Source organism: Notolepis coatsorum (assembly GCF_963971535.1).
Source record: "Notolepis coatsorum genome assembly, chromosome: 3".
NCBI classification, from domain to species: domain Eukaryota; kingdom Metazoa; phylum Chordata; class Actinopteri; order Aulopiformes; family Paralepididae; genus Notolepis; species Notolepis coatsorum.
The window spans coordinates 124014201-124031692 of NC_140167.1; the positions used below are offsets into that span (position 1 = coordinate 124014201).

The window sequence follows — 17492 nt, forward strand, 5'->3', positions numbered from 1 at the left end:
CGTGCCAAGCTGCCTAACAGCTTGGCCCTGACCAAATGAAAAGAGAGTCCAATAAACCCCCATACCAATCAGAAGATGGAAGGAGGGGTTTATCCGGTACCCCCTCGCAAGCCCAACCCTTGTATACGACAACAACAAACAGCCATATGATACCTTAAGTAGCAAAATGCTAATGAACAGCGCAAGCTAATTCAATGCACGCTAGCCACAGACACATCTGTGAACAGGGTTTATAACAAGGCCAAGTTGTGCATGTGTGAACCCGACACCCGTATCCATGTTGTAAGACACAGAAAAATCTGATAGAGAGAGAGCGGCTGAGCCGCGGTACTTTTTCATACGAGCATTACTGCAGACCAACACAAAAGTGTTGCAGCTCAATATCACTGTTTAAGCAACAGAGCACACAACTAACCTCTACCTTTATGTGAAGATTCAGGTCGAGGCAGAAAAAACCTTTTTCAACCGAGTGTAGGCTGCAGGCCTTGCTTAAGCTCTAACATGAATGTAACGTCTAGCCCTCCTATCAAACCCATACTAGCGAAAGATTCACACGTCGCATCCCCATCATATGTTTGGTGAATAAACACACAGTTTGTAACAAAAAATATTATTATTAAAGGGGAACTATTTTACTATTTCTTTCACTATTTGGGCACTTTTACACAATTCCTGTGAGTCTATGGAACACCTCTGTAATATATATATTTTTTTTATTCATTGTTTTGTATTTCTAATCAAGTCCTCAAAAACAGCATTTTTCTACCTCAAGATCTCGAGCTGTTTTGAGCCTGGGCTCCTAAACCACTGCGCAGCGTCGGCCCCGCCTGAACATTAACATGCAGCGGTGTCTTTATGACATCACATATAGGGCACATTTTCAAATGACTCAGTTCAGTGAGGGTGAATATTGTGAGAGGAGAATTGGAAGAATGCGCCAATATGAGAATTTTGAGACATAGATCATATTAATATAAGTTCACATAGCTAGGAAACAATGCTAAACACTCAAAAAGGCCATTTATAAGATAGTTCCCCTTTAACATATTTGGGCCGGGAAGGGAACAGGGGGGGACCACAGAGGGAAAAAGTAAATTATCTTTTTAGCGACGCCTGCCACGAGCCGCTCGGGACTTACCACCCCGTGGAGCCCCGGAGGGACGGTAAACGATTGGCGGCTGGTCACGACGATCCCTACCGTCACCTCCGGGCGTAGATGGGCCGGCTGCAGTGGCGGAGGCGCCCTCTCTCCTCCTGGCCTTCTTCGCCGAAGGTCCAGCAGTGGCGGTGGTAGCAGCGGCGGCCACGGCGGTGGAACCTCGATGACGGGCCTGCCGTCTGACTCCACCGGCGACATCGGGCGGGGGGAAATGAGGCTGGCGCACGGAGCGCTCCTCCTGCATCTCCCTGCAGGTTGAGGTCATCAGCTGCAGTGCCGACCCGAATAGTCCAGCATCGGAGAGGGGTGCAGTCAGAAGTGGAGTCCTCTTCTTCTCCGGCACACGCGCCTGCTCCAGCCAAAGGTGGCGCTGGATTAGAGTGGCCAGGGCACGCACTTTCCCAGCGGCTATAGCCTGTGGCTGAATCAGATGCAGGATGGCTCCTGCCGCCTGGGCGAGTTGATCATGTTGTAAATCAGTCAGCTCCGTGCCGCCCGTCAGTATCCCGGACATGAATCTCGCCAGTTGCGCGATGTTAGAAGTGGCAGCCAGAGATTGCGTCGCGGAGATAAATGACTGGTCACTCCAAAAAGCCAACCGCCTCGCCGATTTCCCTTGGGGAACCGGCTTCCGTAACGGCTCCCACACCACCTCAGGACAAAGGAGCGCCGCCATCGGCCTATCAAGCCGAGGCACGCCCTCCTTCATGCCTTCTACCAAACCCACCACCCTCGTGACTTGCACGTAAGCGAGGGTAAGGCCCATGATGTGGGAGACCATGTGTCCCTGACGGACATAGGCCTCCATTGAGGGAAAAAATGGACAGACAACGTCCACCCCTCTCACCGGGCGACGTTGCCATAGATGACCTATGAGATCGTCAGGGATAGGAACAGGCAGTGGCTGCAGCAGCGGCACGCCGTTTGCGACTGCCGCCGCCTCCATGAGCTCGGGGAACAAAGCACGCAGTTCCCCCTGCATACTTTCCCCCACCGAGCTCGCGTCCCTCACATGCAGCAGACTACTGGTTAAGGAGCCACATTCTGATGTGGCTGATAGCAGGGCATCCCGCCGCCGAGTCGGAGGTTCTAACCCAACATCTGCGTACGAGGAATCCCAAGGAGACATCTCACCCCCCTCCAGTGTTACCTGGACGGGCGGGAGACATGTCTCCACCGGGCCTTCGAACAAGAACCCGTCCGCTTCTACCATGTAGTCCTCTGTTTCCATCGGCCATGTAGAATCAGACGCATCCTCATCCGGCTCCAGCAACTCACCAAAACCAGGCCGTTCGCGTCTACAAAGGCACTTCCTTGTGGTGAAAGTGAAGAAGGAGGCGAGTAGGTGACCACACACCTGCTTATGAAGGTAAGCGGATAGGGATGTGGCCAGACGGATGTCGGTATGTAAAGGTACATTGTGGAGTTTTTTTATTCAGTGCTAGGCACGAAGTGAGGTTAGTGCAGAATGACGCTGAGCGGAAGCCAGAATGAAATAGAACTGCAGTATATATTTCTTCAGCTCCCTATAGTACAATAATATGAACGCTGCTTGTCACAGCCTTTGCCTGTGACAGTGAACTGTTATTATTCTCTTGACTCGCAGGCTCTGTGATGAATTCGAGAGGATTGCTGAGAAGGCGCTGAGCACACCGGAGAACACGCAGGAGCTGATGGAGCTCAAGGTAACTAACCCTTCACTTCACGCTTGGCGCAGAGCAGGTGGCATTTATGAGTAAGTGTCCCTAGTACCCCTAAACCTGGTCATAAAAGCCGCTGTGACTTTGAAATGTTTTAAATTAGTACACTCATTTGAGTAGTGGAAAAGGGGTAGGATTAAATAAGTGTATACTTCTTCCTACTCCTTTTCGAACATGTAAATTGAGTTATGTTTTGCTTTTGTTTAGTTATTTATTTTGTTTGAGTTATGTTTTGATTTTGTTTAGTTATTTATTTTGTTTGTATTAATTTACATGTTCGAAATAAAGATTTCAAATCAAATCAAACGAGTCCCGCACGGGTTCAGGATTAGATGGTCTGAAGGGCCATTATGACCTAATGCTGACTCTGTATGGTATGTCATGCTCTGCTCTTCAGCCAGGGTGTTTTTTTTTAATAATTTTTCTATACATTGTCTACTTCTAATTTGGTATTTGGCTTCAAATCGATGCACACTGTAAAGAAATTTGACACGTCACATGACGTCAGCTTCCCAAGCCTGATGGAAATCATTTGAGTGTCTTTATCTATGTGGCTGAAGCAGGACCTGTTTCCACGTCCTTGTCCTCCTCCTCCAGGCCTACCTGGACAAGGTGGAGACCAAAGAGATTCCCCTCCTGGAGGGCAGACTGTCCAACTCCATGGCGCAACTATGTTCCCTGATGGCCCACGCCACCTTCTCCCCAGCAGACCTGCGGCTCAGCGGTCAAACCTTCAAGTGGCACGCGCGCATCCCCGCCATCTTCGAGGAGCACCGGAAGATTTGCAAGGACAAGACCGACCAGTACCAGAGTGGCCTGAAGGTCCTAAAGAGATGCAGACTCACCATCACTTCTCTCCTTAGCTGTTCATATCCTTCACACCGTTCACAGCTTTTTTCAGCATTTTGTGTCTCCTGACATGAAAATCTAGTCAACTTAAAATCACTTCAGTATTATTTGATTTTGAAATTAAAATATAATCGCCAGTCGTTTTTATGCAAAGTTCACAAGTATTTTCCAACCTCGAAGTGGGATCACCTGTGAAAAAAAGTTTGGCATCACGCTAATAAAGTCACCTAAAGTCATTTATTTTATTTTCTCACTGTATTGTTGCACAAAGATGGATGTTTTGTCATGAAAACCAAATAGGCAACTAACTAAAAATAAGTAACAAAGTACATTTGAGACACTAACACAGTTTGTAAGGAGAAGAAACAAGACGTGACAAAATTATGAGATTGGAGTCTGCTGTCCCCTTTTGCCCAACTGAAACATCTTCTTCCCATCCCTTTGTGTGTGTGTGTGTGTTTCAGCTGCGCACTGAGCACTTCCTTGTGGAGCTGGAGAGCCACGCCAAGCTGGTGGGGGAGTTTGCCACTTTCGGAGACTTGACAGATCTCAGCAAATACCTGAAGAAGGCTCAGGCTCTTAACAGCAAACTGGAGTTATCCATGGATAAGGTACAGTGGCATTTCGGGAAAATTACAATTTGGACTTGGAATCTGGACTTGCAACAAAACAATTTATTAATGACATTTTGAGTCCACTGTGGCCAACTGGGGGGTTAGTTGCATACCCTGCTCTCAAAGTTATATTTAAGCGAGAGAAACAAACAAACAAACAAACAAACAAACAAACAAACAAACAAACAAACAAACCTTTGCAGAAAATCATTTAATTTATGACATTTTGAGTCCACTGTGGAAAAAGTTAGTTCTATGCCCTGCTCTCAAAGTTCTGTTTTCTCATATCACTGCTGAAAAGGGCAGCGGTTGACATGCTGTATGCTGATGGCCATGAATACACAGGCATATTTCAGACAAGATAAGAATTGTATCTATTCCAGTGGGGAATTTGCATCAAACAGACAACACTGCATATCTTGAGGGAGGTGTTGTGTTATTTTAGAATGCTGCTGTGTATTTATGTATGTTTTGAAGTGGACTTTCCACTTGCTTTGCAAATGGATTCACCATCAATTCTTCCAGTGGTCTTGTCAAAATAGTTGACCTATAGAGGGCAGTGTAGGCTGTAGAATGAACTGCTTGGCTACTATAGTACTGCACTAATAGGCACAAGGTTAGATCATATTAGTGCCTGATTTTAGGGGTCTCTTTGCCACAGATACATTTTATGTTTAAAAAATCACTCCCACTCCTCACTCCTCTCCACAGATTGATGGTTTCAACCAAGAAGAGGAGTCCTTTGGCTGGCCTGTGTCCCAGTACCCACAACGTAAGAAGGTCCAAGACCAGCTCATGCCCTTCCTGCGCCTCTATGAGTCAGCCTCCAACTTCCAGAACCAGCACCAACAGTGGCTCTATGGGCCGATGTCTTGTGTAAACCCAGACAAGGTACTTGGTGTGGGCCGGGTCTTCCTGACCATCATCAGATTCTAGTATTTACTATTCACTTTGTTTCCTATAGTAGTGATGAGGTCAGTTTTGGCTCTATTTGTGTGAGATGACGGTAGCCGGTGGGAATTGACCTATGTCAAGCTCTTCCCTCTTTTCTTGATCCTCCAATGACAACAGAAAAGAGAGCGGAGCTTAAGACAGGTCAATTTCTCTAAGTATATCATTGTTGCTGTGTGATGCACTGATCTCATTCTACTGTATCAGTAGCATCGTATTTTTCTCTTCTTCTACTGTATTTAATACACAATGTGTGACATCCTCCGGGCATGACGCAAAACATAAGTAGATTTCTTGAACTGATTTTAATGAAGCTTGTTCATTCTCCATCCAAACCTTCATCCAAACCGTAAAATCTGTATGACATACAAATGCATACAAAAGATACCATTAACATTGAAGTCCATTAAAACCATGGTCAGAACATCACTGTAACATATACCACAATCCTCATCTAAAACAATCAATACCTTATTGGCTGCGTGCCAGTATAAGAGAACATCGATGCGTTATGGTAGTATGTCTTCGATCCGTGTCTTGGAAGATTGTCTTGTTAAGTCAATAATCCATCCAAGTTCATTGTCGCAACTCAAGAGAGAGGGCGGAAACACGTCACCGGATACCAGGTGTGCCAAGTCTTGTGAGATGAAGTAATTGCGCAAACAAATAGAAAAATAGTGCGCCACTAATATATATCTAATATAAACAAATAAGAAATACAGTGAAATGCAATTAAGTGTATTATTACTAATATACAAAAATAAGCATATAAATTGTAAACGTAAATAACTATATTAACCAACTGTTAACCATAGCTGCAGTTACACAATGACTTTACCAATCTTGGGAATTGAGGCCAATACCTCCCAAATTGGATAAACAAATTTCATGTTTTCATCCATGCAAATCCATGAATATCCTACACTTAGCAGGTACAACAAAGAGTTGTTTAGTTTAGTTTTTGAGAATATTAATATAATTAATATTAATATCTGTCCTGTGGTCCTAATCCCATCTGTGAAGCTGGAGGAAGATGTGGATAACTACTGGCATGCGCTCTACAAGCTGGAGAAAGGCTTCACTGACACAGCTGAGGCCCTGAACATAGTCACCAAGGTCAAGGCCGAGGTGGAGGCTTTCAAGGAGCACATCCCACTAGTGCAGGTAAGACACAATCCTTAGACTAGAAGACTAGAAGTCTTTATTTGTCATGCAGTTTAACACACACACGCGAGATGGGCGACCCACAGGAACACACACACACATGCACTGAGTCGCCGATGAAATGTCTCTCTGCACTTTTCCCATCCCGTTGTCCTTCCCCCCATGGGCAGCCGGGAGCAGATAGGGCGTCAACGTGAGCCGCGCCCCGGGGACCAATCCAAGTGCTCCTGTCCGTCTTCGTCAAGGACGCCACAGCGTTAGCGATCTGTTGTGCATGTTTTTCCATTGGGTTTATCTTATCGGGGGGGAAACCCTTGCGAGCACGGGGAGAACATGCAAACTCCACACAGAAAGGCCTGGGAGATACCCCACCTGAGTACCTGGCATCATGGAAACCTGGTCCCCAAGTGGGAATCGAACCCTGGACCTTCTTGCTGTGAGGCGACAGTGTTAACCACTACACCACCGTGTGTGTGATGCGGGTAGGACCAAAACACGTGCGTGCGTGCGTGCTTTATAGGCAGTGATATATATATAGGCAGGACTAAAACATAATCCTGTGTGTGTGTGTGTGTGTGTGTGTGTGTGTGTGTGTGTGTGTGTGTGTGTGTGTGTGATATATAGATAGAACTAAAACGGAACCCAATGTGTATGGTGCAGGGATTTTCTGCTGGCACATTTGAATATATTTTATAAGAGCTGAAGATGGCACTTACGTATTGAGAAATATTATTGTACTAACTAAGCCTATGTTTACAATAGGGCTTTTACCCCAATAGTCATTAGTGACAGCCCTACTGTGCAAATTATGAAACCCATGTTCTAGTGATAAATGATTGGCTGTTTGGAAATTTGGCATGGTGGTGGTGCTGGGAATTTACAGGGCGATGCAGTGCCACTGTTACAGTTAGGTCGAAACCCTGATGGGCAGATTTCCTATTATGTTTTCATCTTCTATAAGTAAATTTGGCTTGCCAAGCCTTTTTTTGACAGGTATGATATTTATGCAAGACAAAATAACTGAAATGTCTGTTCATGATGTTAAATTGAATTATCTAATCTAATTATCTAAATTGAAATCCATACAACTGCATACCTTTTTATTTGCATATCTATATTCACACTGTCACAACGCAGCTTTAGCTAGCTTAGGAAACAGGCTCAGTTCCAGGGCTAATTACAGAACCAGCTGGCCATGGCATATTCATGTTTGCACTATTTTGACTGATGGATCATAAACATATGGGTCAAGCCTTTACAGTCTTCTTGTCGTTTGTCTGGATTGGCAAAGCCGCATTGTGCCAAACTGGGGTCCCCTCAGCGGTCAGTTCTATTAACAAGCATGAAACCATCCAGACCCACGGCACAACTAACGTAATGTTATGTGTAGGCACAGCGAGTTGTGGGATGTGAAAGTTGTTTGGTTAACGTCAACTTACTTGGTAAAACTAGCAGCCCATAATCATCCCGACCATGCACTATCACTGTCTTTTGAAGGCAGTACCGTCTTTAAGCTTTGCTATCACATAAATCTTGAGATTGCAAGGAATCCATTGATACTAAACATGACACACTAGCTTACAGGGAAATAGCACTCCAAACTAGCAGTATCTTTACCGGGACGCCTCCAGTCCCTAGAGTGCAATTATAAGAAGGCGCCTCCCCCCTTACAGGTGGTATTCAGAGAACAGAGGTTGTTTACGTAAATTACTGTTCACTCGTAATGTAAGCTAGCGCACTGTTTTACAAAGGTATGCATGTTAACAGAAAATAAACGTGCTCTTCAGTTGAAGAAACATGAATAGATTCTCACCTTAATCACTGACGTGCACAAATAATAACGTTGAAGAGGGTTAATGCTGAGCTCTGGCAATGTGCAGATCCGTGCACAATGGAATTACATACATTGGGTGGCCCCAATGGGAATAAAACCCCTAACTCTGGAAGTATTTGTGCCATATTCAGAGTGCCAAGCACTCTATCCATTGAGATACACAAGATCTAATGATCTAATGATGCCTAGTCAATAGTCCAGTGACCTCTAGCGCTGCTTGTGACATTACTAACTTACTTTGTTCTCTCCTCCAAGGTGCTGTGCAACCCGGGCCTGCGTGACCGCCACTGGGATGCCATGTCGGAGGTGGTGGGCTTCTCCCTACGGCAGGCTGACGATCAGGCCTGCGTTGATCGCTTCCTGCCCATGGGCCTGGAGCAGCACCTAGGCAGCTTTGAGGGCATCAGCGAGGCGGCCAGCAAGGAGTACTCCCTGCAGATGACCATGGAGAACATGGCTTCGGAGTGGCATGACATGGAGTTTAAACTCATACCCTACCGAGAGATGGGGACCTCCATCCTGTCATGTGTGGATGAAGTGCAGATGCTGCTGGACGATCACATCGTGAAGACACAAACCATGCGGGGCTCGCCCTTCATAAAGCCTTTTGAAGTGGAGATACAGTAAGATAACTGGACACAAACTGAAATATGTCCGTCTAGATTAGATTATTTAATTCAATTGAATAGATTAGATTAAAATGTATTGTCATTTCACAGCACAAGTACAGTACAACAAAAGAAGTTGGCATCTAACCAAATGAGTGCAAATGTAACGGTAAACAATATACAAGTGATTTAATTTGATATACTGTATATATAGCAAGCTACTGGTAATATATGCTAAACTGATGTGTGTACAGTATAATAATGTACAGTGATACAGACCTAAGCCATACTGGCCAGTGGTATAACTATTGAGAGTACGTATGGGGTATATACATATATAGATATAATGTACATATGTGAACAGGGATATATGCAGATACTGTATAACCAACAGGGCAGGGTCCAGGGGCATATCCAGGGGCATATATGTGGAGCAGGGTAGTAAGACAGGTGTGGGGTCGTAAACAGAATCGGATACTCAAACAGTCCGGGAGTAAGCAAGGAGCAGGTTAGTCAAACAGGCGAGGGGTCTTATATGGGATCAGATACTCAGACAGTCCAGGGAGTAAGCAAGGAGAATGGTCATACATGGGATCCAGGAGTAGAGAACAGGACATGGAGCCAGATGGAGGACTGAGGGAAAGGAAGACAAGACTGGGTTAGACACGAGACACAGGTACGGAATACTATATAACTGAAAAGCGCTAAAGACTATGACTGACTGGAGAATACTAAGCTACGATCTGGAAGCATGATGACATCTGAGCCATGTCTATGTAGGTGGAGTAATCAGCACACAGATGTAAGTCAGCTGCTCCCTGGGATCTCACACACGGGACTCTGCACCTGTAATCAGAAAGAGAGAGAGTAGACAGGCAGGAATAGGATGTGACAGGTATAAGCAGTGGGGTTCAGAGTTTATATGATGTGGTGAGTATGAGAGAGAGAGTGAGAGGGAGAGGGGGGGTGGGGGCGGTCACCGTGATACAGAGTTCAGTGAGATGACAGCTGAGGGGAAGAAGCTTGCTTGACTTGGTACAGAGATTCCTACAGCGCCTCCCAGAGGGAAGGAGGACAAACAGTCAGTGATTGGAGTGAGAGGTGTCCTTGACAATGCTGCATGCCTTCCTCAGACACTGTTTGTGTTGGATAGTCTCAATTGCAGGAATCTTCACCACCCTCTGCAGTGTTTTCTGGTGATGCAGTTAGTGAGTACCAGTAGAAGTTCACCAGAATCTGAGGAGGCAGGTGGGCTTTCCTCAGTCTCCTCAGGAAGAAGATACATTGGTGGGCTTTCTTGACCAGTGTCGAGGGTCCAAGAGAGATCCTCAGAGATGTGAACACCCAGGAATTTGAAGCTGGAGACACACTTAATCGTCAAATTAATATGGATTGGGGCATGTGTGCCAGTTCTGGTCTTCCTGAAGTCCGCGAATAGCTCCTCGGTTTTCTTGGTGTTGAGGACCAGGTTGTTGTCGGATCTCCTCCCTGTAGGCAGACTCATTGTTTGTTTTTCATTGTTTTTAATGAGGCAAACTTGATAATGGGGTTGGTGCCATGTACAGGAGTGCAGTCGTGGGTGAAGAGGGAGGAGAGAAGGGGGCTCAGCACACAGCCCTGCAGGACGCCGGTGTTCAGTGAGGGTGGAAGCAGTGAGATTGTCTAACTGTTGAATGCCGACGGGTTGTCTCTTATCTATCTCAAATCACCTACTCGAGATAGACCCCTGTGGCCGCCCGATATCCCCCAGCGAGGTGCTAAACTCGCTAAGTTATCGGGTCAATTACTATTCCTAATCACGCTTACTTCATAGTCACTAGTTAGTTATATCCAGTTGATATGAAATATAAGCATAGAAGAGTTGTTAACCTCTTCTTTGTTTGTAATAAACCGAACGTCTGTCTGGGAGAACTCTTTTGCCTATAATAATAGTAATTATATTATCACCATCACCGTCACCACCATTATCATCATTTTTTAGGAAAGGCCTGTAATGCTAATCATTTGAAAGCCTGATGATATTACTACTTTTTTAATAAGTATTACTACTGCCAATAGTGTAATATTAGCGCAATAACACTTAATAAACATTTGCAAGCCCCAGTACCCCTTATCAATTCGACAGGTCCATCAATCCGTGGCCCGATCGTCATGCCCTGCAGTGGCTAGACTCTCAGTTTCCCACAAATCCAATGGAGCCCGTCGAACACAGAGATACCGGCGCCCGCAAACAACAAACAGTGCCATATATACATATATATATTATATCCTTTATATAACTTTAGCTAAAAAGCAGTAACTAGCAATTGATTCAATCTGCATGGCTTCCAGAATATAGCTATACCGTTTTACCTCAGATGAGAGCAGGGCGAGGCCAGCGTCGTGGCACATTGTGATAGAAAGCAGTCCACGAATTCAATAAGTATTTAAACAAAGTTGTTTTAATTAGAAAAAGTAAGTTACAAAGATTCTGTCTTGAAAATTTCCAATCCAGTAAAAATAAGTATAAAACAAAACATCTCTCTCCAGCCTAGCATAGCAAAAACTCTCTTGGTCGCTATCATTTAAAAGATTTAGAGCATCTAAAAAAACAGAGCTTTGTCATAGGGACTCCACTCTGAAAAATAGACAGATTCTGTTCCATACAACGCTCAACAGTATCTGCCACTATAAGAATGGTGTCAGCAAGTCTAAAAATCTAAATCTAATGCGGATCAGGCGAGCTCGGCTTTATATACAAGTTCTGTATCATATCAAGACCTCTTCTATTGGTCTAAATACAGTGATGTCATTTCTACCATCCAATCAACACATAACACATAACACACTCAGTAAGGATGAACTCTTTCTAGTCGTTACATTTACTGGAGAAGTAACAGATTACTTTCTTTTTTGGGAAAAACCCTATTACGTCACTAAACATCTATGCATGTTTGCAATGATCCAAACTCTACAGAAAGCAGATATAGCATATATATTAGTGCTGTCAAACGATTAAAATATTTAACTCGATTAATCGCATGATTGTCCATAGTTAACTCGCGATTAATCGCAAATTAATTGCATTTTTTTCTTTTTTTTTCTTTACCTTAAACGGGTCTTTTTCAAGTTCCAAGTTGTAATACTCTTATCAACATGCGAGTCAACAAATGCTTGCTTTATGCAGCCATTTAACACAAAAGGATGACCCTCATGCATTGCAAATTTGCATCAAATTCAAAACAGAGTGATGCACAAAATAACTTAAAAGAAAATAATAATTTAAAACAATGAATAAAGTGTGCATGAAATAATAGGGGAAAGAAAACGTTAGGAACTTGTTACATTCACACACACAAGGGCTGATTAATCACACACCCCCCCCCTCTCTCTCTCTCTCTCTCTCTCTCTCTCTCTCTCTCTCTCTCTCTCTCTCTCTCTCTCTCTCACACACACACTATCCCAGCTCTCTTTCTCTCTTGCCCCTTCCTCATCTCTCTCACCCCCCTCTCTCTCTATATCTCACACACACACACACACACACACACACACACACACACACACACACACACACACACACACACACACACACACACACACACACACACACACACACACTTCAGAAACAAACATAGTATCAATGAGAGCATCAATAATACACCTGAGTGAAGTCTAGTTAAATTTTTTTTTTCTTTTTTAGTTAATCTTGAGTTAAAAAAAATTGTGGCATTAATAGAATCGGGAGTTAATGCGTTAATATCGCGTTAACTTTGACAGCCTTAATATATATACATGTACAATTCAATACTCATATATACTTAAACACTGATCGATATGCTCACACATCATACATGTATTTCGTAGTTTAAAGTGTACAATAGCTCTCTGCCGCAGCACTCCCTCCTCTGCTCCTCTGCTCGGAGCCGTCTCCAAGGCCACATTCCTGGCTCCACTAACAGTAAGATAAGAGGCCTCTTCTCTTTCCATTCTCCAGGACTACACAATATATTGTAGTCTTACACAAGTTACTGTTTTTAGAGTCTATAGTTATAGTTCTTACAGTTTTACACAAGTAGGAGGAAGAATACAAAGACATTCTTCATAATTACTGACGCTTAAGTCATCTCTTAACATATGCTTAGATTTAAAACAGATATATATAATAAACATATGCTTAATCCTTTATATCTTACAAGTGACAGGGAGAACAGGATGTCATAATAAAAAGTGTCACTAGTTGTTTGTGGCACTTCAACACCGCCTCTGTCGTCCTGGTCGGTCACTTTCCACTGTCTTAATAGCGTCTGTACGGGGGGACGAGATGGCAATTGCGGGGTCACGATGGCTGTGACTCTCAACACTAACCTAACACACTGGGGTCTGTTGGTTAGGAAGTCAAGTATCCAGTTGAAGACTGGAGAGTTTGGAGGGGATGATGGTGATGAATGCTGAGCTAAAGACAATGAACAGCATTCGCACATGGGTGTTGCTGTCATCCAGGTGGGACAAGCGGAGAGAGTGTAGCGCTGAGGAGGTGGCGTCCTCCATGCTCCTGTCCTTACCGTAGGCAAATGGGTGTTTATCCAGTGAGGGTGAAAGGCCAGATTTGAGACGAGCCTTCATGACGATGGGGGTGAGTGCAATGGGGCGGAAGCCATTAAGGCTCACTGCAGAGGAATGTTTCGGCACAGGCAGAATGGAGGTGGACTTGAAGCACGCGGGAACAACTGCCTGGGCTAGGGAGAGATTCAAAATGTTAGTTAGGACCTCAGTCAGCTGCCCAGCACATTTCCTGAGCACTGGAACCATTGTATTGTTCCTAGTTGTACTGTTTGCACATGCTGTGTGTTAATTCACCTAAAATCATAATTCAGGTTCACTTTTCTACACCAGCGGCAGTTGGGGTTAGTTAGGACACCACATTTTAGCTTTACATTTAGTTGAACCACATGTACAGTAGTGGCAGTCTCTGTTTAAACACAGTTGGTTCAATACTTACCTTGTTTATGTTTTGGCTCGGTGGAATGAAGGCATCTTTTTCACTCTCAAATTGATTGACTGGGCATTTGATGCAATGACTAACTGTATTTTGTAAAACGGATAGTTGTGGTCCTTGATTATGATTGGTTTGAAGCCGTCTAGATCTTGGCTAAATATTTGCTAAGGTGCTGGAAGAATCAGTGAGTCCAACCTGAAAGAAGAGATTTCCTTTTATTTGATCTCTGCAGTGTTTCACTTTATTTTGAGCTTTTGAGCTTTAGAATAAAGTGAAATAGAAATTGAATCTAAAAAGGTGTGTATTGTTACACCCCTAGGACAGACCCATGATTAATTAATGTAAACAACCTTGCGTCAAAGTTGCGACAGAAAATTGGCTTCCTACTGCACAGAAACAGAATCCGCTTTCCTTTGAAGAGTTGTCAAAGCAGTTTTCTTATCAGTCTTGGACTATGGTGATGTAATTTATAGGCATGCACTGGTATTTGTTAATTTTTAAGGCCCTTATTGGTAAGCTACCATCATTGTGGGAGCAGGGAGGTGTAGGTCATTTTGTCAATGGTGGTGGTGGGTGTGTCTGTCCGGAGGTGTGGGAAGAAGGGTAATTAATATCACCTGTGTCTGGGAACCACTCAGTGTTTGTTTGTTACAGAGAGAGGGTGAGGCAGGGTGCCTATATTTCTGTTGACCGCACTATGGTACTCAATATATCATCTGCAAGAGCATGTAACCAAAGGTAGAAAATAAAGAACCTTGCACTGCAGCTACGGACTCATGCTCATTCATTGGACTCGCGTGTCGGACAGATCTCCCTGCCCAAGCCCTCTCAGCGGCTTTTTACTTGTCACATTGAAATAGTCGCGTTACATTGTCAACAGAAAGGCTATGGATCCCATAATAGCGCTTCGCTGGACTTGCGCATAGAACGATGGACCACTCAGCCACGTTGGATGTAAACCGTGAGTAAAGGAAAACACACAACGGAATGAATGACAGCACGGCAGCGCACGGCAGCGCAACAGGTCAGTCATTCATACTGTGTTTACGGAATGAAGTGGATCGCTAGTTTACGCACATCAAGTGGCGGACGTGGATAATGGATTATTGACGCATTTATTTCTGTTGCTCGACTACTCAGTTAATATTTGATTGCTTTCATGAATGGAAAGTAGCGAAGCTGGATGTCAACATGAGCAAATCAAATGTCGGGGAATTAAATGCTGGTTCAAATGTCGGTGAATTAAATGCTGGTTCAGATGCACGTGAATTAAATGCAGGATCAAATGTCATTGGAGCTGATGATGCAGTTGTTAAAAGAAAACGGAAATTCACTGAAAAGGCCTTGGTGAATGAAATTGATAAACGTCAGACAGCCCGCCATGCAAAAGTGAATAAAATAAAGGGTGTCATCACTGCTTTGAAGGAGCTCATGGTGAATGATGATAATGCTCTACAGGTGCAAACTCAGCTGGCTGTTTTGATACAGTTGCATGACGACACAATTTCACTGCATAATTCACTCATGACTTTGGTATCTCAGGAGGAGCAGCATAAACAAAATGCATGGTTTGCAAGCATCAACCAATATAACAAAGGATTTATAGAGGATGTGGAACAATGGCTCTCTGAAAATGACAGACTGGCCTCAAAACATGCAACAAGGGACATGGAGACTCATGACGAGGAGTCTAAAGATCCTCCAGGCTTGGGGTTGGATGAGCTACAGCTTAACAAAATGTCCTCAGACATGGAGCAGGATGTCTTGTCTGAAAAAATGCATTATGGAATTCTGTCAAGTGACAGCATCTCAAATGTTGGAAAAAGAGGACATGGTTCACAATCTAGGTCCTCCATGATTTCAAGGGCCTCTACGTCTTCCAGTGTCAAAGCAGAAGCCAAAATGGCTGCTCTCCTTACGCGTCAACGGTTGCTTAAGCACAAACAAGATCTGGATCAGCAGGAGGAGGAAATAAGGAAAAGGAAAGAGCAATTTGAACTTGAAGTGGAGATAGCAGCCTCACAGGCTATGATGGATGTATTCAGAACCTCAAGAAGCAATGTGAGTGGGAACACATCTAAAAAACCTGAGGATAAACGCTGTTTCCATTTGAGCAGCATGGAGAGAGGAGCCCATGCTGTTCTCAATATTGATGTGGATTCATTTGTGCCTCGTGGCCGAGGAGGAGTTGATCATATACTCGCATCCAATTCTCATTCCACTAGGCCAAATGAAAGAGAAAATATTGTGGATGTTGGATCTCGAATAGTCCACCAGAGACCACCCAGGCTGCTTGGGATGGCTCCTAATATCACGACTGGTGTCTCAACACCTCAGTTTGAGGCTGGTACACATGCTCATGTGCCAATCACAGATGAAAGTAATAACTTGTTGTCCATAATGGCAAGACAAAACGAAATCACAGCTATGCTGGTGCAACAGCAGAATGTCTCGTCTTTGCCAAACAGAGAGATCCAAGTGTTTGAGGGAGATCCTCTTCAGTACCATGCTTTTATGAGAACCTTTGAGTACAACATTGAAGAAAGGACAAGTGATGTAAGAGACTGTCTGCACTTCTTGGCACAGTACACCAGGGGGCAACCACGGGAGCTAGTTAAAAGCTGTCAACAAATGCCTGCAGACAGAGGATATTACAAGGCAAAGGCTTTGTTGGAGGAACACTTTGGAAATGAGCAAAAGATTGCTGCAGCTTATTTGGACAAGGCCCTCTCTTGGCCAACGGTTAAGGTAGAAGATGTCAAAGCACTACAAACTTATGGTCTCTTTTTGAGAGGATGTTGTAACGCAATGGAGTACATACAGTACATGTCTGAGCTCAACATGCCTGCAAACATGATGACAGTAATAAAAAAGTTACCGTACAAGCTAAGAGACAAATGGAGGACGGTGGCTTGTGATATTCAAGAGAGACGTCATAATAGAGCTACTTTTCCTGACATTGTGGATTTCATTGAGCGCCAGGTGAAAATTATATCTGATCCTGTATTTGGTAATATACAGGATATTCCAACCACAGTGCGAAGCAATGACTGCAGAAAAAACAGCCAACAGCGTCAATACAACAGAGGAAGTAGTTTTGCAACTACAGTCACTTCTGTGGAGGGAAAGGACTATATGCAAAAGGAAGGAGGCTCACTGGATGAAAAGACCTGCCTGTGTTGTGAGGGTGAACATGTACTGGAGTTGTGCCCGCTACTAGAAAAGAGGGCACATGAGGACAAGATTGCCTTCCTGAGAGAGCACAGAATCTGTTTTGGCTGTTTGTGCAGAGGGCACATAAGTAAGGACTGCAGGAGGCGACTGTCATGTAAAGTATGTGGATACAGACATCCTAGCATGCTTCACATTTACCCGAAGGACAAGGAGGCAGAGGGAAAAAGGACAGTGGCAGCTGATACTGACACGGCAGTGGGCAGTGCTCTGATAGCGGTGCAAACTAGTGGTCTCACTGGGGCCAGTGAGCAGGACTGCAAACTTCCCATAGTGCCAGTCAAGGTCAAGTCTAAAAAGGGCCATACCATTGTGGAAACCTATGCTTTTTTGGACCAAGGAAGCTCAGGATCATTCTGCACAACAAACCTGATGAATAAACTGAATATCTCAGGAAGAGCAACTGA

The 17492-nt window shown here is 44.2% G+C and overlaps 1 protein-coding gene across 1 annotated transcript in view; it reads left to right on the forward strand.

Moving 5' to 3' along the window:
* LOC311225992 (dynein axonemal heavy chain 7-like) overlaps window positions 1–17492 on the forward strand; it is a gene marked incomplete at both ends in the record, with an annotated part of 810419 nt that overhangs the window by 42838 nt on the left and 750089 nt on the right. The window contains 6 exon segments of the mRNA XM_084311374.1: window positions 2766–2844; window positions 3457–3681; window positions 4173–4319; window positions 5034–5213; window positions 6297–6437; window positions 8527–8894. Coding sequence (XP_084167500.1) covers window positions 2766–2844; window positions 3457–3681; window positions 4173–4319; window positions 5034–5213; window positions 6297–6437; window positions 8527–8894 — 1140 coding nt within the window.